Source organism: Neurospora crassa, linkage group IV (assembly GCF_000182925.2).
Source record: "Neurospora crassa OR74A linkage group IV, whole genome shotgun sequence".
In the NCBI taxonomy this organism is placed as follows: Eukaryota; Fungi; Ascomycota; class Sordariomycetes; order Sordariales; family Sordariaceae; genus Neurospora; species Neurospora crassa.
The window spans coordinates 1261659-1285175 of NC_026504.1; the positions used below are offsets into that span (position 1 = coordinate 1261659).

At 51.1% G+C, this 23517-nt stretch overlaps 7 protein-coding genes and 1 pseudogene across 9 annotated transcripts; 5 read left to right on the top strand and 3 right to left on the bottom strand.

Annotated features, from left to right (window-relative positions):
• The first annotated feature begins 306 nt into the window (after nucleotides 1-306).
• On the top strand, nucleotides 307-4085 carry NCU10400 (phospholipase PldA). Its single transcript, XM_001728025.2, has 3 exons — nucleotides 307-1255; nucleotides 1309-3499; nucleotides 3605-4085. The coding sequence occupies exons 1-3, from the start codon at nucleotides 923-925 to the stop codon at nucleotides 3817-3819; spliced, it is 2739 nt and encodes a 912-aa protein (XP_001728077.1). The 5' UTR covers nucleotides 307-922; the 3' UTR covers nucleotides 3820-4085.
• Nucleotides 4086-5692: 1607 nt separating this feature from the next.
• Nucleotides 5693-8393, top strand: NCU07946 (hypothetical protein; the record flags this gene model as incomplete). The annotated part of the gene is made up of 7 exons (XM_957369.2): nucleotides 5693-6094; nucleotides 6149-6202; nucleotides 6259-6318; nucleotides 6375-6428; nucleotides 6483-6536; nucleotides 6593-6985; nucleotides 7071-8393. 7 exons carry the CDS (start codon nucleotides 5693-5695, stop codon nucleotides 8391-8393), a joined length of 2340 nt encoding a protein of 779 aa, XP_962462.2.
• On the bottom strand, nucleotides 6958-11313 carry tah-4 (tall aerial hyphae-4; the record flags this gene model as incomplete). Of its 2 annotated transcripts, XM_011395978.1 has the most annotated exons (5): nucleotides 6958-7341; nucleotides 7447-8864; nucleotides 8917-10816; nucleotides 10866-11069; nucleotides 11147-11313. In XM_011395978.1, the coding sequence occupies 4 exons, from the start codon at nucleotides 11222-11224 to the stop codon at nucleotides 8728-8730; spliced, it is 2319 nt and encodes a 772-aa protein (XP_011394280.1). In that variant the 3' UTR covers nucleotides 6958-7341; nucleotides 7447-8727. The 2 variants fall into 2 exon arrangements, with proteins under 2 accessions (XP_011394280.1, XP_011394281.1); XM_011395979.1 differs by lacking the exons at nucleotides 6958-7341; nucleotides 7447-8864; nucleotides 11147-11313 and having other exon boundaries at nucleotides 8870-9631; nucleotides 9722-10816; nucleotides 10866-11087.
• A 2224-nt stretch (nucleotides 11314-13537) lies between these two features.
• On the top strand, nucleotides 13538-16276 carry NCU07943 (DUF218 domain-containing protein). The gene is made up of 2 exons (XM_957366.2): nucleotides 13538-14802; nucleotides 14911-16276. The coding sequence occupies exon 2, from the start codon at nucleotides 15156-15158 to the stop codon at nucleotides 15957-15959; it is 804 nt and encodes a 267-aa protein (XP_962459.1). The 5' UTR covers nucleotides 13538-14802; nucleotides 14911-15155; the 3' UTR covers nucleotides 15960-16276.
• Nucleotides 13719-14818, bottom strand: NCU07944 (deoxyribose-phosphate aldolase; the record flags this gene model as incomplete). The annotated part of the gene is made up of 1 exon (XM_957367.2): nucleotides 13719-14818. Exon 1 carries the CDS (start codon nucleotides 14514-14516, stop codon nucleotides 13719-13721), a length of 798 nt encoding a protein of 265 aa, XP_962460.1. The 5' UTR covers nucleotides 14517-14818.
• NCU07942 (hypothetical protein) lies at nucleotides 16260-17730 on the bottom strand. The gene is made up of 2 exons (XM_957365.2): nucleotides 17475-17730; nucleotides 16260-17267 (listed from the first exon to the last, which is right to left on the bottom strand). The coding sequence occupies exons 1-2, from the start codon at nucleotides 17518-17520 to the stop codon at nucleotides 16360-16362; spliced, it is 954 nt and encodes a 317-aa protein (XP_962458.1). The 5' UTR covers nucleotides 17521-17730; the 3' UTR covers nucleotides 16260-16359.
• A 1499-nt stretch (nucleotides 17731-19229) lies between these two features.
• On the top strand, nucleotides 19230-19320 carry NCU15150 (annotated as a pseudogene). The gene has a single exon. The product of its transcript is annotated as a tRNA-OTHER (tRNA).
• Nucleotides 19321-20300: 980 nt separating this feature from the next.
• NCU07941 (aspartate aminotransferase) lies at nucleotides 20301-23292 on the top strand. The gene is made up of 3 exons (XM_957364.2): nucleotides 20301-21075; nucleotides 21157-21216; nucleotides 21540-23292. The coding sequence occupies exons 1-3, from the start codon at nucleotides 20776-20778 to the stop codon at nucleotides 22626-22628; spliced, it is 1449 nt and encodes a 482-aa protein (XP_962457.1). The 5' UTR covers nucleotides 20301-20775; the 3' UTR covers nucleotides 22629-23292.
• The last annotated feature ends 225 nt before the right edge of the window (nucleotides 23293-23517 follow it).

Consider the following 23517-nt stretch of genomic DNA (forward strand, 5'->3'; position numbering starts at 1 on the left):
TACGCGTTCCTGAAAGTCTCGAACTCGTCCATGATTGAGGAGGGCTTCCACGACTGAAAACCCATTTGACCGAGGCGCAGCGAGCTGTCTTGTATCAATTGGACCCTCAAAGCCTCTTCAGAACACGGCAGTTCCTGTAATCGACATTGTCAATTTGAGACAATCCAAGGCTGTCAGCTTCAATTAACGGAACAGCATGCGGTGCACACTCACACAAACACACAGGCCACGCGGTCGCATCAAATGCAATGCAATGCGGCGACACAAGAACTGCTAGCATGACGTCATTCCGAAGCCATGTTAGTGATGATGGTTTACATAGCCGCTTCCCTTTGGTGTTGTTTTTTTCCCTTCAATTTCTTTCACCCAACCCGGTCTTCCACTTTACCTACGGCTGGACCTTTTGCGCCTCTTGTGTAATTGCAGCGACTTCTTCCCTCGGCCAACCAGAAATTACGCGGAGCAAGAAAAGGTGATGACCAAGGCGGATCAGAGATGCCGAGGGTTGGGGAAGTCGCATCACTCGCACGTTATTCCACCCTAAACCGCCCTCTCCATGTTTCTTGGAAGCACCCGAAACACCCTAGGCACACGTAGTATTCAACCTATTCTCGAACGAACCTTGTTTATTCTCCGAGCCAACTTTTCTTTCTCGACGGCATTCTGATTCTCGTCATCCTCCCCCCTGCTCCAAGCGGGCTTCCCTTCCTTCCACTCGGCATCCTTGTTGCGCTTACCCTTTTGCTTCTTAAAGAACAGGCTTCCGTCGTTTATCTAGAGTAGAAAGCACCCTACGTACTTTAGCGCCTCCGCCTTGCTGGCCTAGTCGGAATTCCCAGATACCCTTTCAATTCTTTACAGAAAGTCAACATCACATTGTTTCGCCCAATTGTGCTTCTGAGCATCAAGCACTGCCACGACAATGGCTACCGATCTGGCTGCAGATGGTGGTCCTGCTCAGAACCATAAACAGGAACATAAAAGGAGCACCAGCGAAAAGCTCAAGCATCCGTTTCGCGAGCTCCGCGAAAAGCTGGCCAATAGCAGTTTACACGAACATCTGGTCCACGAGAAGCACAAAATCGGAAAGTTCAAGAACTTGGTCAACCCCCAGCATCGCCATGACGAGGAACACGAAATAGCCTGCGACGAAAAGCGAACAAGCATCTGCACCTCCCATCGTTTCGAGTCCTTCTTTCCTGAGCGGGATGGCAACAATATCAAGTGGTATGTCGACGGCCGAGACTACTTTTGGGTAAGTTGACTTCCTCTGATCATGCAGATAATTCCAGCTTACAACCATGCTAGGCTGTCTCTGTGGCTCTCGAAAAGGCAAAAGAGACTATCTACATTGCCGACTGGTGGCTTTCCCCCGAACTCTTCCTGCGTCGTCCTCCCGCCTATAACCAGGAATGGAGACTTGACCAAATTCTCAAACGTCGTGCTGAAGCCGGCGTCAAGATCTATGTCATTGTATACCGCGAAGTCGAAGCCGCAATTACTTGCAATTCTGCTCATACCAAGCATGCCCTACAGGCACTCTGCCCAGAAGGCTCACCAGGGTACGGAAACATCACGGTCATGCGCCATCCCGACCACAATGTCCTGGAGAACGTTGCCGACATGACTTTTTACTGGGCCCATCACGAAAAGTTCCTTGTCATTGACTACGAAATGGCCTTCATTGGTGGCCTCGATCTCTGCTTCGGCCGTTGGGACTACCATCAGCACAGCTTGTCTGATATGCACCCTGAAGGTATCGCCAACGAAATCTGGCCTGGTCAAGACTTCAACAACAATCGTATCATGGACTTCAAAAACGTCAAGGATTGGAAGCAGAACGAGCTGTCCAAGGCAGAGCATGGCCGTATGCCGTGGCATGATGTCGCCATGGGAGTGTTGGGTCCCTGTGTCTACGACATTGCTGAACACTTCGTTCTTCGTTGGAATTTCATCAAGCGAGACAAGTACAAGCGTGACAAGCGCTATGACTGGATTGAGCTACAAGGTCGGCAAGGCGAGGATGAAGATCTAGTTGGAGTCCAGAGGCCCAGATTTCCCGTGGGCGAATACGTCGTTCATCCGCTCACTCCCCTCGCCAGCAAACCTATCGTCGACCGAGGCACCATACACGCCCAACTCGTCCGCTCCAGTGCTGACTGGTCGAGCGGAATCCTTACCGAACACTCGATCCAGAACGCTTATAGCGACATCATTCGCAACGCACAGCACTACGTCTACATCGAGAACCAATTCTTCATCACGGCCACTGGAAAAGAACAATCACCCATCCACAACACGATAGGCCGCGCCATAGTAGACGCCGTAGTCCGTGCTGCCAAGGAAGGCAGAAAGTTCCGCGTTATCATTCTCATCCCTGCTATTCCTGGATTTGCGGGTGACCTGCGCGATAATGCCGCTTTGGGTACCCGTGCCATCATGGACTACCAATACAAGTCTATCTGCCGTGGAGAGCACAGTATCTTTGAGCAGATCCGCAAGGAAGGAGTGGATCCCAATCAGCACATCTTTTTCTTCAACTTGCGAAGTTACGATCGACTTAACAGGACCGCTGCCGAGAAAAGGATGGAACAAGAAGCTGGAGTATCATATCAGGAACTCCAGCGAGCCCAGGCGGAGGAAGTCATGAGTGAAGGAATCCACGGCACCTACGACCCCCAAGGTGGCCGTGATTCCCACATGGGCAGCCGAGGAGATCAGAAAGACACCCTGCAGGATTCCGAAGAGCAGAAGCACAGCCGTGATGCGAAGAAGCGATTCGAGGAAGCTAGGAGCAAAGTAGAAAAGGAAGGGACCGGCGGTGATGAAAAGGTGAGCGCATACGCCAACGCCGACGGCGAGCTGGACGGCAACATCAACGGAGGCCACTTCAACGGCAGTAACCCGAACGCCTCGGAAACCAGTAGCCCGTCGAGGGGTCAAGACAATACCCGCACCCAGTCCAATTTTACCGTTGCCCACCACGCCATGGCCCACACAGGATCCGTGGCCGATGTCGCCTGGAACGGCGACCCGGAGGACGAAATCAACAACTGGATCCAGGAGGAGCTCTACGTGCACGCCAAGGTGCTCATCGCGGACGACCGCATCGTCATCTGCGGCTCCAGCAACCTCAACGATCGCAGCCAGCTGGGCTATCACGACAGTGAGCTGAGTATCATTATGGAGGACAAGAAGACCGTCCAGACTACCATGGACGGCCAGCCGTTCGAGGCCGGGTGGCACGCTACCTCGCTACGTCGGTACTTGTGGCGGGAGCATCTCGGTCTCCTGCCGCCGCAGGATCTGGACGCTGGTGATGATCCGAACGCGCAGCCTCCGGGCGATGACTCGCCCAATGATGCGTGGGAGCGGCATGAGAGCTGGAAGCTGGTGGAGGATCCTCTGAGCGATGAGCTGTGGGAAATGTGGACGAGTAGAGCGACCAAGAATACCGAAGTGTTCCGTCACTTGTTCCATGCTGATCCTGATGATCACGGTAAGCTTTTCCTCACCTACAAGCGCCCCCCCCCCCCCCCCCCCCTTCCCTTTTTTTTTTTTTCTTTTCCTCGTGATGACACAACTAACCATCAACAACAAAAAGTAAAAACCTTCGACGAATACAATGCCTTTCTCCCCGCCAAGGGCGTCAAACCAGGTCACATCTTTGACCGATACATGCCGCCCGAAGACGCCCGGAAGAAGCTGAGTCAAGTGAAGGGGCATCTAGTATGGATGCCGCTCGACTTCCTCAAGGATGCGGACATGGCAGAGCGCGGGCTACAGGTGAACTCGTGGACCGAAAGTGTTTATACCTAGGTGGGCGTGCCACGGTGGGTGCGACTGAGGATTATTGATTGGACTGAGAGGATGTATGTTTGAGTACTGTGGAATATAAAAATGGGGAGGCTTGAGAAGGTATGTTCTAATAAGTAATGTCTTCCGAGAGACAGGTTTCTCATGACGACGAATGAATGATATGGCCAACGGGAAAGGATGGGTTGGATGGCGCGTGAGGGCATTATTATCATTCCGAAGTGTAACATTGTTAGTGAATATGAATATAATGACTGATGATGTATCTGGAGTGTGGTTTAAGTGGTCTTATCGATGTCTGAGTTGTTTATTTAGGTGCTGAAGAGACAGTGGTGATTGAGCAGGACCAAAGGACAGCAAGGTGCTCAGGTTGAAGTTTGTTGGTTCAAGGCATTCCACAACCTTCAAAGGAAAATAAAAAAAAAAGAACCCAAGGCAAGGAAGAGAAACAGAATGTTACAATGATTGTTGAAGAGAGAGAAAAAAGAAACCAGAAATAGTGTGCTTCAGTTGCATGGGGCTTAGAAGCTTACTTGTACATAGCTCGAAGTAAGGCAGGAAGCCTTGATATCAAAACAAACGCTACCCAAAGTGAACCCTCTGGTTGACCTTATCGGCATGTCCTCCACTCCATTGCGGCATCAAAAGCTGCATTTGATCCTTGAAAAACGAAACGTTGATGTGGCACGCTGATACCAGGCTTGATGCTAGATGCGGCGCTACGAAGTTTTCCCCTCCACCTTTCCGCCGCTCGAGGGTGTACTATGTGTGGTACAATTCATCAGGCGTCATTCCCTATCTTTCATCTATCTTTTTTCCATTGTCACTGGCGTCCTTCCGGACCGTCGTTCCCAGTGTTATGGTAAGCAGGTTGGATAAACAATTACCCAGAACAGACCAGGCCAGGAGATGGTGACCAAATGTGAGCCTCATGGGAACGTGGATTTCTCAATAAAAAAAAATAAAAAAATAAAAAATAAAGAAGAAATTAAAAAAAATGATTCCTCTGGTGTCAGGCCGACCACATTCCGGAGTACTGGCCTACCTACACCAAACAGCTCTCTCTAGTAACCACATGTCTGTGACGGTCGCAGGTCCGGCAGGGACTGACTGGGCAAGCAAAGCACAGAAAGAAAGGCTGTAGTAAAAAAGAATGAAACGCTTTTCCCCGAGAGCCTACCTACCTAGGTCTATGTAAAGGCGAGCTGCGGTACGGGACATTATGCGTGTCCTCGTGGGATTGGAAGCCTTATGTGTGTCTTTTAGTGTAGGCAACCCGGCATCCATCCACTGTTTGGCATTCCCGCGCCTGTGAATGTATGTATGTATGTATGTAACGCTGAATGGGACAAATCTGTAAAACCCTATTTAGCTGCATATGCAGGCAGGGTCAATCTGGCGAGAAATCCTATTCGACGCCTTTCTATTAAAGGTGAAAAGAAGAGGAGTGCCCTCCGGTTCGAGACCTGTCAAGGAGTGCTTATCTCACTTCGTTGTTAGAAGATGATAGGCCCCCGTGGTAATTCGATATAAAGTAATGCCAGCCGAAGATGGAGACGATCATCAAAATGATTGAACATTCCAACAGACCAATCTTCGACCGCGATTAGAGATGAGGCTCTAAGAGAAATGAGGGGGGTTGGCCAAACTGAAGGGCAGGCGCTCAGGAAGTTTGAGAACCGTCTGGAGGGCAATGGGAACAACAGCCAGTCAGGAAGGCGACTTCGAGTTTGAGATGTAATGGGATAAATATACTTCTATATCACCATCCTCTCTCTGCTTGTCCAAGATCTCCCAAGACGGCAACATTCTTGACTTTATTTGACCTTTTAACTCGGTTGACCTAACAGACACAACCAATCCATGTCGGCCGACCATGGATCTTCGTCACTTCTTCGTTACCTTCCTCTTCGTCGTCTGCGCGTGGGCGGCCAAAAACACCGACGAGGTCCGTGAGTTCATCTACGATAATCGGGATAATAGAACCGTACTGAACGAGAAGCCCGCTCCGCCATGGGTGAGTTCGCCAACCGTCCGGGGTACCGGTGATATCATCATATCATGCTTGGTGACCTTGATTGCCTGCGCCTACACTGCTATTCATCCGACTGTACCACCTGGAGGCTCTGGCAAAAGGAGCTTCACGTTGATCAAAGCCGCCCTGGTGCTGGTGGCACTTATGTGTCCCGAGGCCGTGTTCGCACTTGCTTTCCAGGAGTATCTTGACGCCCGAAGACTGAAGAAGACGCTCAAGGGAATCATCAAGGATGGCAATAAGGTATGCGAACAAAGACTTACTTGATATGAGTAAAAGTGCTAACCCTTCGTGCAGGAGGCCCTGGCCATAGTCGAGAAAATCACCAAAACCACAGAGAAAGGCAACAAGGTATACGAACGGAAAGACCTACTCAACATGAGTAAAGATGCTAACCCCTCGCATAGGAGGCACTGGCCATGGCCTTATTCAACAAAATCATCAAGACTAAAGAGAAAGGCGATGAGGTATGCGAAGGGAAAGACCTGCTTGACGTGAGTATAGGTGCTGACCCTGCGTATAGGAGGCCCTGGCCTTACGCGGTAAAATCATTAATAGCAAAGAGAAAGGCAATGAGGTATGCGAACAGAAAAACCTACGACGTAAGCATAGACGCTAACCCATCGAATAGGAATTCCTCGCCATGGTCGATGAACTTATCGAGGCCATAGAGAAAGGCAATAAGGTACGCGGACGGAAAGACCTACTTGACGTGAGTAAAGTTGCTAACCCTTCGTGTAGGAGGCCCTGGCCATGGTCGATATGAAGTTCTGTTACTTCGTTGTCATGGGTGGCCTGCAGGTCGACATCTCCGACATCAAACCGTCAGACCATGTCCAATTTTACTTCCATGGCCACAACATGCCCTCAACGCTTCCTCTCTCAGCCGACGGAGTGATTGAGCTGGCCAAGCTGGGGTCCGGGTACCTGGAAAAACTCCTGGTTGAGCCCACCGTGATAGAAGACAAAAGCAAAGGGGCATTGGTGCAAAAGTGCGTAGTTCTCGTCCAAGTCACTTGGATGGGAATTCAGTGCATTGCCAGAAAAGCTGCGGGGTACCCCGTTTCTCTTTTGGAATTGCACACCTTTGGCCACGTTCTGGTTGCAATGTTACTATACCTGTGTTGGTTAAAAGTGAGTTTGCCTCTTCATACGTGGATTTCGTCCCTTTTTCCGACAAGCATCCCCGCTGATTTGTGACTGACTAACACGCCCACAGAAACCCCTTGACGTGCGACAACCAGTCTTCGTTAACCCTGCCGACTTCAAAGACGAGCCAACTAGAGAAGGCTTTCAAGATGCATTAGCACTCATGGTTCAGGAACAGTTCTGTGACCTACAAAACCTCACTGGCTTCCTAAACTTGAAGTGGAAACAAGAAAAGCTGGACAAATCGAAGGCATCCAGGGCAGAGGATGATCCGAACTCTGTCAAGCAAAAGACATCCCAGATTGTCATCAATCAAGTGGCCCAAGAATCGACGCCTCAGCCTACTCCAGCAGACGAACCTGATCAGTACATGGGACCCGGAAAGTCAACAACAGGCTCACAGGATTCAGTCATGTCAGTTCCAAAAATCAAGGAAGTAGACGTACCGTCCGGGAATCCGGAAACCTTCGATCTGGGTATTAATCAGTATCTTCCATGTGGATTCGGCCACATGCCCGTGTCCCAGAAGCCGAACTGGAAATGTATTTGGACTGGTGCGGATAACTGGCTAGTTGACTTGAGGAAGGCGTCCGGCTTCGACCGCAGAAAAGAAGACGATCTTCCAATCCGTCTCACCCGGGCCGATCGTTGCCGCGCAGAAAGAGCAGCGAGACACATCAAGGTTGTTGAGGAACTGTACCGCATCGATCCAGTCGAGCAACCAGAGCCCTACGCTTACAAAAGACATGGATCGTCAGGCCACCATTGTCGGTATACCGACCGTGGATACAGGCGGGGGTTCCAAACTCTTAGGTTTGAGGTCGACAAACTCAATCCACTTGCTGTCAACCAGAATGGTGGAGCTCAACGTGACAGCGAAAACTCCAACCCGGAAACCATTGATGCCAATCGCCGGAGACTACTCGAGGAAGTCACTCCCAGACTCATCGTACAGTACGCCGCCTTCCTGGACGCCACCTTCAGCGGCTTCAGCAAAACAAGCTACTTCGTCTGCGTCATGGTCGGTGCCTCCGTTGGCGCTGTCCACCTAGCAGCCTGGGACTCCGTCTTTCCTACAAGAGTGGAGAGCATCATTTGGAGGATAGCGAGTCTCCTGATGATGGCTACCGTTCCTGTTGGTCTGATCTATCGCTTTCAAATTATCTTTATTCAGCGGTATAACTTCCAGAATTTCCGGCTGGGTTATCAGACATCCCATGTTTGGCGCGTTGGGTTCCTCGCCGCATGGTATTTCTTTTTGATTATAATATCCATAGTGGTGTTCGTTACTGTGCGGGGGTATCTCATTGTGGAATCGTTTATCAGTGTTCGCTATATGGCTTATGGTGTTTACTTTGTTCCGGACTGGCTGCAGATCTTCCCACACATCTGAGTAAGCAGTGTCATTTGGGGGGGTTGGGTCTGGTGGTTATGGATTTGGAATTTTCGACTGGTGTTCGTGTTCGCGAGTTGTTGGTTTACCCTGGGCAAATAATGTCATACTTTAGTGCGGGACAAAGTCCTTCATATGACCGGGGCAAGGTGCTTCCATCTGTCAGGGTCGTTTGTCGCAGGACGTCTGGTGATACGGAAGGTGGTGGTTATGCTCAGAGTCTGCTACTATAAGCTTGCTGTGGGTAAAACAGCGCGCTCACTTGTATGCAAAAGAATAAGCAACCACCGATGATAGCCTTTCATCCTGTTTGCATCAGCTTAGTTGCTAGGCTCTAGTGCCATGGCAAGGCCGGATCGACATTCGAGCTCCATATCCAGCTATAGTCCTGCGCACCGTTAGTTTGCTGTCCAAGGCTGCCAGCAACTACGCGCCCATCGGTGACGGAGTCGCTGTGCGATTCAAGAAAAGCTGCGTTCATGTTAGAGAAATCTCACTTCGAGTAGACGTCGTATCAACTTGCCCTGTTCAAAATCAAAGAGTGCCTGTGTGGTCGCGAGATCTTCGTAGAAGCCGAAATAGGGATCCTCGGGCGTAACAAGGGGGTCCTGTGTTACGAGCATATCTACCGCTTGTGCTTGACCTCTTTGCATCGATGCTGAAGCATAAGAGGGGCCACTCTCTGGCGCGTCGTGTTCGTTGCACCCAGCAGACGCACGAGAGGCTGCGGCAACCTCCTGTCTAGCCTCGATCTCAACACGCGGCGGGTCTGGAAGAAGCGGTACGTTCAACATCTCATCCCTCTCCTTCTGCAACACAAGCGACATCAGTTTCTTCGAGACAGTCAAGCCTTGTGAAGTGACGATGCTCTTGCCTGTGAGTCGGGACTGCATCTCCATCAACCGTCGAAGTCCCATTTTACAGTCATGGGATGTTTGGCTCATCATATTGAGGCTAGCTAAGATGGACAGTGTGATGGCAGCCGTCAAAAGATGCAGGCAGATGAACGCGACAGCATACGTAGCTCCGGCGTCGTGCACAAGAGGCAGGGAGCAAATGTCGGAGATCTGTAATGCAGCAGTCTGGCATGCTCGGACGGATGCTTGGCACGGGTCTGAACAGTCTGGCGGAGGAGGCGCGTTAGCCTGATGACTGTCTGGCAGTGCTAACCTATATTTCAACAAAGGTCTGTGGACGAGGATCCTTGCGTTCTCGAAAGCAAGCTTCAGAGAGAGTGTCTGTAGGGGAAAAAGGTAGTGGAAGCATGCTCTTGAACATGGCCCGGCGGCGCCAGCAAGATAGTCTCGGCAAGGCGCCACCGCACCCACTGGCATTTGGTCCAAATGTAGCTGCTGAGGAAGCTCCAAACGCCATGCATCTAGCTTCCGGTCGAGGAGGGCTACACGTTCGACTAGTGTGCGCATGCGATCCGAGGTGTTTGTGCGGCGAGCTGGTTTCTGTGGAGGACTTCGGTCGCCCAGGCTATACAGCTTCAGTAATGCCGTCCGCACGATGATCGATAGTCGTACTATAGCGACCTTGTACGAAAGCAAGGTTGCCTGGCCCGTGATACGCCGCTCATGTGCATCCCACGTCGGATCTGCGGATCTGACAGGGTATTGATGGAGCAGCTCTATATCGCAATCGTCGTCGTTGATACTCAGCGGGTAACCATACAGCATAGAGCAGAAGGCTTCGATCTCGTATACAGCCCACCAGCATCGCTTCCTCGATTCCTCTGCGCGTTGCCTGGGGTCGTCCAGGTCGGGAACTGCCACTGTTTGCTGGCTCGATCTACGATGCAGTTTTAATGCCTGAGCGATACGCAGAGCCCACCCGCAGACGGGCCAAGCTAGCTGAGGCTGTCCATGGTACAGATAATAGCTGCCTAGGAGGACGCAAGTTTGGACCGCCTCCAACGAGCCCTCAGCCGCGATGTCCAGAAGTCCTGTACGTAGCGGTCTGAGCAGGCGCTCCTGAAGCAAAAGAGTTTCTTCGCCAAGACGTGACAGCGTCGCCGTCTGACTCGGATCCAGGTAGCTCAGGCTAAGAATACAGACGGCGAGGTAAACACTCAAGAAAGCCGTTGGGACGCTTCGACATTGCGACGCCGTTCGGGTCTCATCGTACAGTTGCTGAGCTTGGAGTCGAAAGTCGCTCTGGTGGAACACAAGCACGAACCAGTGGATCCGGTCAAAGTAGTTGTTCACGAGCATAGTAGCGATGTCGGGGGCGGGCAAAGCGGACAGCATCCCCTGCCTTGTAGCGTTAGTCTCGGTAGCATGCGTCTGACCTCCGCGCTGTCCCAAAGGCGTGTCCGACGCTGAGCTTTGAGATGTACCGTCTTCCAGATCATGGCGAGGGGCCGAAAACGCCGAGACTTCTGCCGCATCTGGTGAGGTCGTGTTATGCTGCTGGAAAGCCTTGGGCGCACGTTAGCGTGACAAGCTACAGCCTGGTCGTAGTTCTCACCTCGTCCAGGTACATTGACGACGCAGAGGAAACGGCTTCGGATGGTCGCCCGTGAGCCGCCGAGACTTCTGCTGAATCATTACGACGACGAGCCTTCTTTGCTGGTCGGCCGGCTTCGTGGGTTTTCCACGTCGTTGGCTTGACGGGGGTGACACAGGTTACGTTTGCTCGGGTACAGAGTGTGCAAGGGCGACGAATATCGCACTGTTTGAGGACGAACATCGATGGCTCACATGGTTAATAGGTAGTGTACTCACTGCAGGTGCAAGAGGGGGTCATGCCTTCAGCTTCTGTTGGCGGCAGCGTTGACAGGCGCGTGGCACTCTTCCGGCATTGTTCCTCAAGGTTGGTCGCTGCATCGCGCCGGCTACAGTGGGCGGATGTATGTACGGCGAGGAGCGTGTTGTGTCAAGAGGAACTTTTCCCGGCGGAATTGAAGCTGCTGAAGTGGATGACGTTGCGACAGTTTGACATACGTCAGCTTCGTTCGTTCCTTCTAAACGTCACGACCCCAACCCCGGTCACTCCCCTCCCTCGGTCGCATCCCCCACACCGCCATTTCCCCATACAACCGGATACCCTCATTCTTTCAACAACAACAACTCGACCAAAACACCCTCAATTTAACTCGTTTCTATCGCAATAGCTTCATCTTTACTCAATCAAACGATCTCTAAGGTCCGTAATAGACTTTCCCAGCGTACAACAGCCAAAAAGTATAGTGTACCCTAATCCACTATCTCCAACCGCATACGAAGCACTCCCTCCCTTCGTACAACCAAAATACCCCAACAATAGCTATCCCCCGCCCAAGAATCCTTCTTATACAAATGGATATTGAATAAAGAGAAGGCTAGCCAGGCTCCCAACCGTCGTCAAGTATCAAGGATCGCGACATCGATATTAAAAAAAGGAGGTAACAATAACAAGCTGGACGCCCGTTAGATCAATCGGTTCCTGGCACGCAACCCCGATATCAAGACCAAGCTATCCAAGCCGCTCGAATCAGCCAGAATTAGAAGGTCTACCCAAAAAACCTTTACAAAATTCTTCAACCTTCTAGAAGCCCAAATTCGAGATAAGGCCATTACACCAACCAATATCGCCAATATAAACGAATATAGGCTTTAAGAATTAGAATCTAAGGATAGCAAAGTACTTAGGACTACCCTAATAAAGAAGGTATACCTAACAACAATTAATGCGACGACTTAGGTAATTATTATTGAATATAGGATTGCTGAGGGTAAGAGGTTGATTCCTGTTGTCGTCTTTACCGGTACAACTCTTTAAGGTTAATAGTTCCCTAATAATATAGATAATAAGCTTAAAAGCTGGAAATTTAATAGCTTATTGAGTAGCTAGAGCAATTTAAGGATCGCTCTACGCTAGTTAAAGGAGGTTTACCTTCTTAAGACCTAGATAAATAACGGTTAGCGCCTTCTTATACTAAATAAATATTTAAATTATCTATCTAATAATTTTATTATTGAAGTATTTCAACACCGTATTCAACTACTCTTTTTACCTCCCTATACTTCTCATAAAATTCAACCGCTTAACCGCTCTGTCTTTTTAGCAATAAAATCGTATTTTAGAGACTCAACGAAGAATTATACCAGCTTTCCAGTATTTGCACCAATAAATAAACAACGGTTCCTTAAGTATTATTAAGAAGTATTACGACTAGGCGTGAGCTCTAGAAACTTCAGATTAGGGTTTAAAAAGATTGGGATATAGCTAATAAATAGATCCGCTATTATTAACGACCCCGAAGCTATCCTTAACGACGGTACCTTGCCCGCCGTCCCTAACGAACCAATCCGGGCCACAACGCCGCCGATAACAGCCCTTATCAACCAGGACGTTATCTTCCAAACCCCCCAAAAATCTAAGGATATCCATAAGGGCATTAGCAATAAGATATTTAATTTTACTTGTACTATTAGGAAGGTGTTAATAAAATCAATTAAAGCTTTTAATATAAAGAACGCTAAACTCGCTATAAAAGACTACCAAATTCGATATCTATAAAATCAATTAGCTTCCCAAAAGCCCAGATTTAAAAGGAAGGTTAAAGAAGGGGGTAATAATAGATTTGCAAGGGTAGAAGAGATCTTAAAAGCTCGTAATGCCTCAAAGGAGGCTGCCCCCAAGCGAAGGAGGGTTACTACGGTAACGACGGCACCACCGCTGTAAGAGTTAGGGAGAGCCCTCCAGCCAATACTCTATATCATTGAGGAGCATCAAGAATAAGATTATGATATTTTGAACTATTAAAATCGTTGCAAAAGTAGCCAGTTTGCAATGCTATCTGGCTTCTGGTGATGAAGTTACATGACCGAGGGTGGGGGGTGACCGGGGTTGAGGTCACAACGTGTAGCCGTTGAGTGGACCCTACAAGTGCAACCAGGTTTCTGGCGTTGCTCACGGTTAGAGGTATGGGTAGAGTAGAAGGGAGTGGATTGGTTGATCAGGCTAACTAACGGTTTCTCGCCGTGGCCACTGGTTAAATACTGCTGCAAAGCCCACCAAAATCCTTGCACCCCATAGCACCTTCCACAAGCAAGCAGACGACCAATACTTAGCGGCAGATGAACAGATAGTCCCTCCACACACAAATACACACACCCTGGGCATATACATAGGAGAATCTCTATATAAGGATCTCTGCGTGTTCAAGCTCGCTCTATCTATCGACACTACTCTAAACTAGCCAACCCGCACAAACACTGCCAACATCATAGACATCACAGGCACCCGCAGCAGTCTCTCCTGCGCAACTTGAGTCCAACAACCTTACGCGTGCGCCACACATGCGAGACCCCCGAGCTACATTCACCCAACACCTCTCTAGTATCCTCCCAATGATGAGTCGGCCATGGGCTTAAAGTGGACGCGCGATGGCTCGTCCGTAATGCCCCTCGACGCCGCCTCTTCCATGATCGCCACAGTAGCAGTCGCTCCGATCCGAGTGACGCCGAGCGACATAACATGTAGCACATCGTCCAGTGTGCGAACGCCACCAGCTGCCTTCACTTGAACCTCAGGCTTGGAATGCTGTCTCATCAGCTTGAGATGCGGGACAGTAGCACCCGCATATGTATACAGTCCGTTTGACTGCTTGACGAAGCCGTACCCTGTCGACGTCTTGACAAAGGCGACGCCAACTTCAGAGCAGATCTGGCACAGCCGGATGATATGACGCTCCTCGAGATAGTCATTCTCGAAAATGACCTTGAGGATGGCCCCGTGCTGCACAACGGCTTCGTTGATCTGCTTGATCTCATCAGCCACGTACTCCCAGTCGCCGCCCAGGGCCTTGCCGATGTTGATGACCATGTCTATCTCTTTGCCTCCTTCCGATGCAGCTCTGGTGGCCTCAAAGACTTTGACTTCAGTGGTGCTGTTGCCATGCGGGAAGCCAATGACGGGGCAGACCAGGACGTCCGATCCGGCCAACGCTTCTTTCGCCCGCGATATGAGGTAAGGCTTCACGCACGCGGTAGCAACGCCATACTTCTTTGCGATTTCGAGGCCAGCGTCGATGTCAGCATCGGTCATGGTCGGATGCAGCAGCGAGTGGTCGATCATCTTGGCCACGTCCTTCAGAGTGACGGAAATGGAATTGGGGGGAGTGGTGTCGGCCATGGTCGCGGGGAAGAGGAATAAATTGCCGAAGCAAGTGGGTTCTCTGGACGCGAACTTTGTAATCTGGAAAAGGAGGCAAGTATAATTGATATAGGGATTGAGACTCAGGATATCGGTGTCGTCTACATCGCGAACGAACCTAGATTTATATACCAAGCCCGAGCCTTTGTTCCGCCCATATCACATCGCACTCTTTCGACGCGAAAAGGCCATCCCGGTGGCTGTTTCTTCGTCCAAGCTACTATGATCGCAAGTTCCGGCGGAACTGTATACTATGGTATTGTGGGTAAGTTGAAACCCGTGGGCCAGGTCGTTGAACACATGGTGCCCACGAAGCTTTGGCTGTGGTGGTTTGCACAAGGTACCTGACAACTCGACGCTAAGCCGATTGCAGTATACACTTCCACCGGAACTGGCGATCGCCCGCTCCGGCACACCGGACATCGGACGCCACCAATCGGAACACCAGTCGATTCGGATCGTTCCTCGTCCCGACTGCGTTGAGCGTAGCAACTCATACGTCGACAATCACCGCACACCAGCATATACGGTCTTGGGCATACTGACTACAAAATTGCCCAGGCCCCTTCCACCATGTAGAATTCTCATCGCTGCCAACGTTGCTACTGTTGTCTCAAGATGGATGATAATATTTCAGCAGACGTCAATATCCTATCACAGTATCTGTCTAGACCGGATGTCACCTCTCTCTCGTCTGTCGGACAGGTAGATTGCATCGTGCTATGCGTCAGCTCCGTCCTGTACAGCGCCCAAACAGTCTTCGACACCCTCGTGCGGCAGCCTAGCCTCACCAAAACCCTTGTGCTTTGCGGCGGTCTTGGCCACTCAACCGAGCTCGTACACAAGGCCGTCGCCCTTCACCCGACATTCAAGAGCATAGCTGCCGAGATCTGTGGGCTGCCCGAAGCCCAAGTCCTCCATGCTATCTGGAACTCGTTCTACGCAAGCCAGGTCGACGACCCCAGCGCTGCACCTCGGATCCTTATCGAAGATCGCTCCACGACCTGCGCTACCAACGCGTCGGAAGCGCGCAAGCTGCTCGAAGCAAGCGCGCCGCGCACCATTGTGGTCATTCAAGATCCGACCATGGTTCGACGGACGGTGGCATGCTTCGACCGTGTCTACATGGACATGGCGCAGCCCCCGACAATCCTCGGCTGTCCGATCTTTGTTCCTCGCGTAAAGCGCAGCGGTGGCGGCACTAGCGGGCAGCTGGCATACGAATCACCGCCGGTCAACGAAGCATTGATGTGGAAGATGGACCGTTTCTTGCAGCTGGTCATGGGCGAGATTCCGCGATTGAGAGATGACGAATACGGCTATGGTCCCAAGGGCAATGGCTCCATCGTCCATGTGGATATTCCCGATGAGGTTGAGCAGGCTTATACGCGGCTTGCCGGCAAGATTGCGCATCGTAGATGAGTTTCCGGAAGTGATTCGCCGGGTGTCCGGGACGAGCTCTGTGGAGCCACACATTAGGCTTATTTTGTGAAGATAGACGAAAGAATTAGATACGAGTATAGAGAGTACCTAAAACGCATCTCGTTGACACCAATCAGATACCTTGCATGAAATTTGGTGGAATGGTGTTTCAGTAACAATTAAACCAAGGTTGATGTATATCAGTTACTTTTCAAACTACTACTTATAAACTAGGAGTCTCCTGGGTAACATTGTGATATATTGAAAGTCATGAGGAGGTTCACGATTCAAGACATTGGTCAACAATGCAATGTATTTCAAGGGAACGAAATCAAACAAAGCAACTCTATTACGCCAGCAGCCATGATATCTCAGCAAAAACCATTTTTACAAAACGAAATCAGTTATCAAACCCGCCCCATCCCTCATCTTCCTTCTCCACAGGCTTCTTGTCATTCCCCGGTAGCCTGTCATCCGACAATGAGTCCTTGGACCTCACTCTTATCGCGGGGCTGACCGTGCGCTGCTCCAGCTCCTCGATCTTCTCGATGATCCGCTGCACAATCTTGAGCGCCTCCTCGTCGCTCTCAAAGTCCAGCATGCCAACCTTCTCGGCCTCGTCCACCCAGATATCCAGCACGTGGATCTTGAGTCCCGAGGGTATCTTCTTGGCGAGGAGGTGAAGCGGGTCCTTGTTTTCCTTCTTCTTGGGTTTCTCTTTCCTGAGAGATTCGTGTTGGGGCTTGGCATCTTCGTCGTCCTCGTCGGCTTCGGGTTCTTCTTCTTCTTCGGAATCGCTATCCTCCTTGACGTCCTCGTCCAGCGCAAACGGCCACTCGGCAAGTATGTCGAGAACCTGATCGACTCTTTTGGCGTCCCACGCGCTCTTCTCCTTTCCGCTTCCCTTCTTCCCACCCTTTTTGTTGGATTTGGTAGCAGTAGCAGCACTGACATCCGCTTTCCCATCCTGCGCGCCCTTCATCCACCTAAAGGAAGCACCCACCACCCGTCTGACCAGCAACAAGAACTTTTCCATGCGCAGCACGTCGATCGACGTCCACTCGCGCGACATGGTCGCCCAGAAACCCCTGAGCCAGGGGACGACGGACTCCCGAGGGAGGATGTAGATGAGATCGGCGAGCTCCTGGGCAAGGGTCTGCTGGGGGATGGCGCGGTCGCACATCCACATGGCGTAGAAGAGACCCTTCCACAGCTTGAGAATGTCGATGGGCGAGAGCGTGGTGGCAATGTGCTTGGCAGAGAGGAAGGTGTGCAGGGAAGCGAGGGCTGACTTGCGGATTTTGCTGTCTATCGAAAAGGGAGAAAATGTCAGTGATGGAGGGCTTATCGAATGGGGAATTGGGTATACATTTTGAGTTTAGATAGAACGTGATTGGATGTAGAAGTGGTAGTATTGTCAAGAGATACAAGGTAGGCAAGTATCCCAAGTGGTGATGTAGCTTGTACTTCGATCACATGGCAGTGTATGTACTGGAAAGTGGGATGCAAACGTACCGCTCGAGGCGAGGTTCTTAATGAACGGCATATTTTGCGACGCCATCTTGACTGGTTTTTTTTTGGTGGTGTTTCCACTCAACTCGATTGTTTCGACTGTTTCGTTGTGTTGTAGTAGGGCCAAAACGCAAATTGGGTATACGCTGTGTAAAAAGACGAAGTACTGGGATCGGTTTCCTAGAGGCGACGAGATGCTGCTGCAGGCTGGGCTGGAGATGATGGTGGATGGAGTTCAAGCCGATTGAAACGAAATCTTGTCCGCCCGGCAGAAAAAACTGGTGGACCAAGCTTCCGAGAGTTGACAATTGGAGATAAGCAGCTGATAAGACTTTGCGGCAGGCATTTGGCTTGTCCAGCTATCGCCAAGATGCGGGGAGGTATGCGCTCGCTATGTGATTGGTGCATGCTAGTGACTGTGGATTCGGCTATGATCGGCAGGAACCCGACAGCAGTCGAATTCCATCCCGGCCGCACCCGTTCCCCAGCAACCTCTGCGGTGGTCACAGGTGACAGCTGAGTCGATGCCAGCAGCGTGAGGGCATGGCATTCAGTCACCAGCGACATCGTCGGCAGGGCGGAAGGTGCATCACGAAATTTCGATGGTCCCCGTCAATGTAGAATCCGGCTCCATCCATTCTCCTCCGTCCCGCTTCCCCGCCTTGCCCGCCCGTCCGCATTCCGCTATCGATTCGGGATCTCCTTCTTCCCGCTTGCTGTTTCCCCTGATCCCCATACTCTCCCCTAACTTGGTATCCATGCCACTCTGTCCGGACTTCTTCTGGAATCCTGCTTCTTTTGTCCACCAGGCATCGGGCCTAACGACATCCTCACCGCATCAACTGTCATGTGGCCTAGAGACTGTGATTTCATTGAAGGATTTACTTTGAAAAACTGGCGGTCTTGCTAGTCACTTTGATACGCTCAAACTTTCATTTTTTTTCTCAGCCCTGCAAATGGTCATGTGGACTTTGTGTTATCTTTTTCTAGTGTAGTGTCTAGTGTAGTGTAGATAACGTATACCAGCGGGCCGTCAAGCCTATCAGGTTCACATGAAGTCCGACAGCCATCCAGACCCAAAAGCACAGTAGTGTATCTTCTATGGGGAGGTTAGCACCAAAGGGGAAGCTCAGGTCGCGCCTGGCCAGACAGCAAGTGAAAATCCTCGGACTTTCTTTGCTTCAGTTAGGGGAAGCAGAAGGGGAACTGAGGACCAACCAGTGTCGTACTCCGACCACAGAGGGAGGAAGAAGCTGTCAGGGCTGTGAACCGTTGACCAATGCAACAAAAACAGGATCCAGTGACAGTCAGGGGTAGATCTACACGCCCTAACCCCGCGGCGACCATTGGGCCTTTACCCCGGATTGCGGTCTGTCTGGGGCGGGGAAGAGAGGAAAGCTTGAACAGAGACATGTGACAAAAAGGAAGGAAGCGCGGGGACATCTACAACATGTACCATCTTATTGGAGCGCTTACGCAGGTGAAAATGCGCCTTGAACATGCCACCTCATCTGAGTCGTATCTAAACGATAAAATAAACCCTCCCAAGCATGTAATCGCTGGATGTGTTCGACCTATCTAACGATTTGGCGTCCCTTGTAGTTTTGACTATCGGTGTTGATACGGACACACTAAATGGTTATCTTGACGATACCTACCTTGAGGTATAGTACTTTATCTGATACGAGATTGTCGTCTTGTGATTGGAATCGGAACTTTTAGGGGAAACGTCCAAAACCCGGGCTTTGGACGATATCAGCTTGGTTAGTGGAGCGGTTATCACTTCGGATCCTAATACAGGAATTTCCTACAGCTTCCGACAACCCTGGTTTGCTTCCAGGATCGATTTCTTTTCGGACATTCTGACCGTCGTGAATTGCTTCATTGTTTTTCTCTGGTCCACAGCCAGATCAAGGTAACAGGCGATTGTCCGGTCCCAAAATAGCCGATTCCCGTCGGGAGAAGCCCGCTCCAGCAAGCAGCTCCACAGGTCTCTCACACGTGCCAAGCACAGCCTGTAAAATCGCAAAAGCTGGTCTCCACGGGCAGTGGGACGGGACGCCGCCCATGTCCCCGCCATGCTGCAAGTGCTGCAAGTGCTGCAAGCTCTTTTGTGCAGTGAAGGCCTTCCGCATTCGGCCTCGAGGCTCTGTGTGCCTTGCTTGGCGTCTGGGCAGTGGAAACTGTGACTGTCTCTGACCTGTCGAAATATTCATCATTTGCCCCCTGGCATGACGATGCATGGAAACTTGGGGTCAATGACAAAGATTAACTCACCGTCTCCCTATTATGGATCTGAGAAACCATGCCCGACAGTTTTTTTTCAAGTCACAAGAACGGTCGGCAAATTTCACGAGGGCCGCAAGGGGAAGCTCAGCTATTTCAAATTCCGAGCAAACTCCAGTGTCATTGGGTTCCAAGTGGACCAGATGGGGACCTTGGGGTGGACTACAGTGGGTAGGGCATCCTCCAACACTTAGTCACGAATTGTGGCCCCGTTTAGTCCGTCTGACTTACACGAGCCGTCTTCACGATGATGCTTCCAAGCGTTCCAGGATGGATGAAAATCCACGTTTATCCGTATAAGAACAAGGTATCACGCTAGATGGGCTGTCATGGCCGCGTTTCGGTGAGCAATTTCCGTCTTAGGAAGCTGTCAAGTGACGGCCCTTCTTATGCGATTCATGATGCCTCGGTCGCAAATCGGCCAGCCCTGTTCTGGGTTCACATGCCGCCCTCAAGTGGCCTGGATACAACTGTGAATCTGACCTCATAGCAACACTGATTCTCCGAGTACTCAAGGTCATATATAGTCCTACGGTCTGTTTGCTCTGCCTGTTCCCGTAGATTCCTCCTTTCCCATGTAAACTGTGTCTTTGTTATACTACCATTACGGCATTACACAACAACCTGCCCAGAAGACCAATCGCACAGTCCGTATTGGTCACGACTTGCAAATCTGAACCAAGAGAGTGCTGCGATCCCCAACTTCTACCTGCCTAGCCAGCAAGATACCAGCCATCTTCCCCGCCCTTCCGTACAGGCTGAAGAGCTAAAAAGAGAACCGCTTACGGACCGCTGGAACCTCCTTGCTCGATCCGAACTTCTGGCTAGATCCGACCGAGTCCGCTGACTGTAACCCCCCGAAACTTTGGCCTGTCCAAATCCCCGTCCGTTGTCGGTGTACCCAGACAGCGGTTTGCAAGGCTGCATCAAATCAACCGAAGAGAGTCCGTTCCAGGCCTCGCCGCAAAGGATTTTGACATACCTCTACCGAAACCGCCTCAGATACAAAACAGACAAGATGGCGCCTGCCTCGACTTTATTGCGCGCTGCCGCTCCCGCTCCTCACGCCCACACTTCCTTCCCCTCCCACCACACACCAACGTCATCGCCAAATCGCACAACCATCACCAACACCAACCCTAGTGCCAACTCCACCTCTTCTACTCCCCTCCACCGAATCCAGACCATCGCCAAACACATGGCGCTGCCACAAATAACAAGTTTCCCCGCCGAGGTGGTACCTCAAGCCCCCGAGGATCCTCTCTTTGGGTTGGCGAGAGCGTTCAAGGCGGACCCAAGTCCCCAAAAAGTTGATTTGGTATGTTGCTGCTTTCTCACGCCCACCCACATGCGCCGTGTGGTGCAAATAACACAGCAATTGCTAATTTGCTGTTTCCAGGGCATCGGCGCGTACAGAGATGAGAATGCGAAGCCGTGGGTATTACCAGTTGTCAAGAAGGTGAGTGTCGCTTTATTTGTATTTTGCTTTCATCTGGCCATGAGGCGCACTGGAGTCCCCGTCAGTTCCGTCGCGAGGGCCTCAAGAGCCTCACTGTGTCAATCCGGGGAAGCCTGTAGGCGATTGCCCTGGGCGGGATAGGGTAGCCCCTGGAGCTAGGCACCTCGTGGGACCTACAGAACCCCTCCTTAAGAGCCCTCCTCCACCTTCCAGGGGCACTTACAGCTCTCTCTGCACTGTCGCCATAGTGACCGTCGAAAAGAAGCCATCAAGATGCAGCAAACAGAACACAGATAACTAATTGTTTTTCAACAAAAAAATAGGCCGATGAAATTATACGAAATGACCCTGAAGCCAACCACGAATATCTCCCCATCGCCGGTCTCGCTTCCCTAACCAGCAAAGCCGCCGAGCTCGTTGTCGGTGCCTCTGCTCCCGCCATCACTGAGGGGCGCGTCGCCTCGATCCAGACCATCTCCGGCACTGGCGCCTGCCATCTCGGCGGTCTCTTCCTCTCGCGCTTCTACAACCCATACGGCGACGCTTCCAAGAAGCCCACCGTCTACCTCAGCAATCCAACATGGGCCAACCACAACCAGATCTTCTCCAACGTCGGCCTCCCCATCGCCCAATACCCTTACTTCGACCAGAAGACCAAGGGCCTCGACATTGACGGCATGAAGAAGGCCCTCTCTGACGCCCCCGAGCGCTCCATCATCCTCCTCCACGCCTGCGCCCACAACCCTACCGGCGTCGACCCTACGCTCGCCCAGTGGCGCGAGATCGCCGAGATCATGGCCGCCAAGGGCCACTTTCCCTTCTTCGACACCGCCTACCAGGGTTTCGCTTCGGGCGACCTCGACCGGGACGCCTCCGCCATCCGGCTCTTCGTCGAGCTCGGTTTCGAGCTCGTAGTCGCCCAGTCCTTCGCCAAGAACTTTGGTCTCTACGGGCAACGCGCTGGCTGCTTCCACTTCATCTCCGCTCCTTCGCCCGACGCTGCGTCCATAACCACCCGCGTGGCCTCGCAGCTCACCCTACTCCAGCGCTCCGAGATTTCTAACCCGCCCATCTACGGCGCCAAGGTGGCTTCGATCGTCCTCAACGACCCCGCGCTCTTCGCCGAGTGGAAGGAGAACCTGCGTACCATGTCGGGCCGCATCATCGACATGAGGAAAGCTCTGCGGGCAAAGCTCGAGGAGCTGGGCACCCCGGGCCCGTGGAACCACATTACCGACCAAATCGGCATGTTCTCATTTACCGGGTTGAACGAGAAGCAGGTGGCTAAGCTCAGGGAGGAGTTCCACATCTACATGACCAAGAACGGCCGCATCAGCATGGCCGGTCTAAATAAGAAGAACGTAGATTACGTTGCCAGGGCGGTGGACAAGGTTGTCAGGGAAGTGCAATAGAGGATGCCTCACTCTTTGCTTTCTTTTCTGCTCTAGGTCTTTCCTGTTTCTTGGTCATTACTCTTACTCTTTTCTTGTTTTCTGCTATTCCCTTTTCGTTGACGAATAAGCGGTTATCGGGTGGTCATGCTGTATGTCTGAATGGGGATTAGCAAGATTACAGCGATCCTCTCTTATCATCAGTGACGGGTTTATTTGCTGGTCTGTTATTGAAGGTGTTATATGGTAACGAGGTCGAGGTCTAAGATGCCTCCCCCATGGGTACTACTTGCTGCTGAATGGACGGGAACAGCAACGGGGAAAACTACCTATCGATGGGGAAAAACATCGATGGGATAGAGGGCACATACTAATTCACGTGCCCGAATGGTTAATCAAAAATACTTGTTCTCTTTGTTTGGTCCTTGCTGGACTTTCTGAATCCCCCAAGCTCTTGTCCCTTTTCTTATTCCATTTTTCTTATGTGATATTCTTCGTTATGGATGTGACTGGTACTGTAAAGCGTTTGGGGTTCCACTCCGCCCGCGCCTGTTAGAAAGTAAACAAATCGCGTTCGATGATATCCACAACTGACTGAGTACGGGGCGGCGGGTATCACCACCATAGCGCGCCACCTGTGTGGTAGAAAAAGGATCTCTAGGGATGATACATAATTGTAAAAAGCACCTGTGAAGTCTATGATTATGTATAGAAACTTATCCATGGATTAGTTCTATTCTAAATATCACCGCTTAGGGGTGTTCTTATCAAGTAAAATGACCTCGATGACAGTCCTTTCATTGAATGAGTTTCTAACAGCAATATCTTGCTTGACGGATTTTTTTCAAGAACATTTTCAAAGGAGGTAATTTTACTCAAATAACCTAGATATCTTGGACTTAGAAAGGGG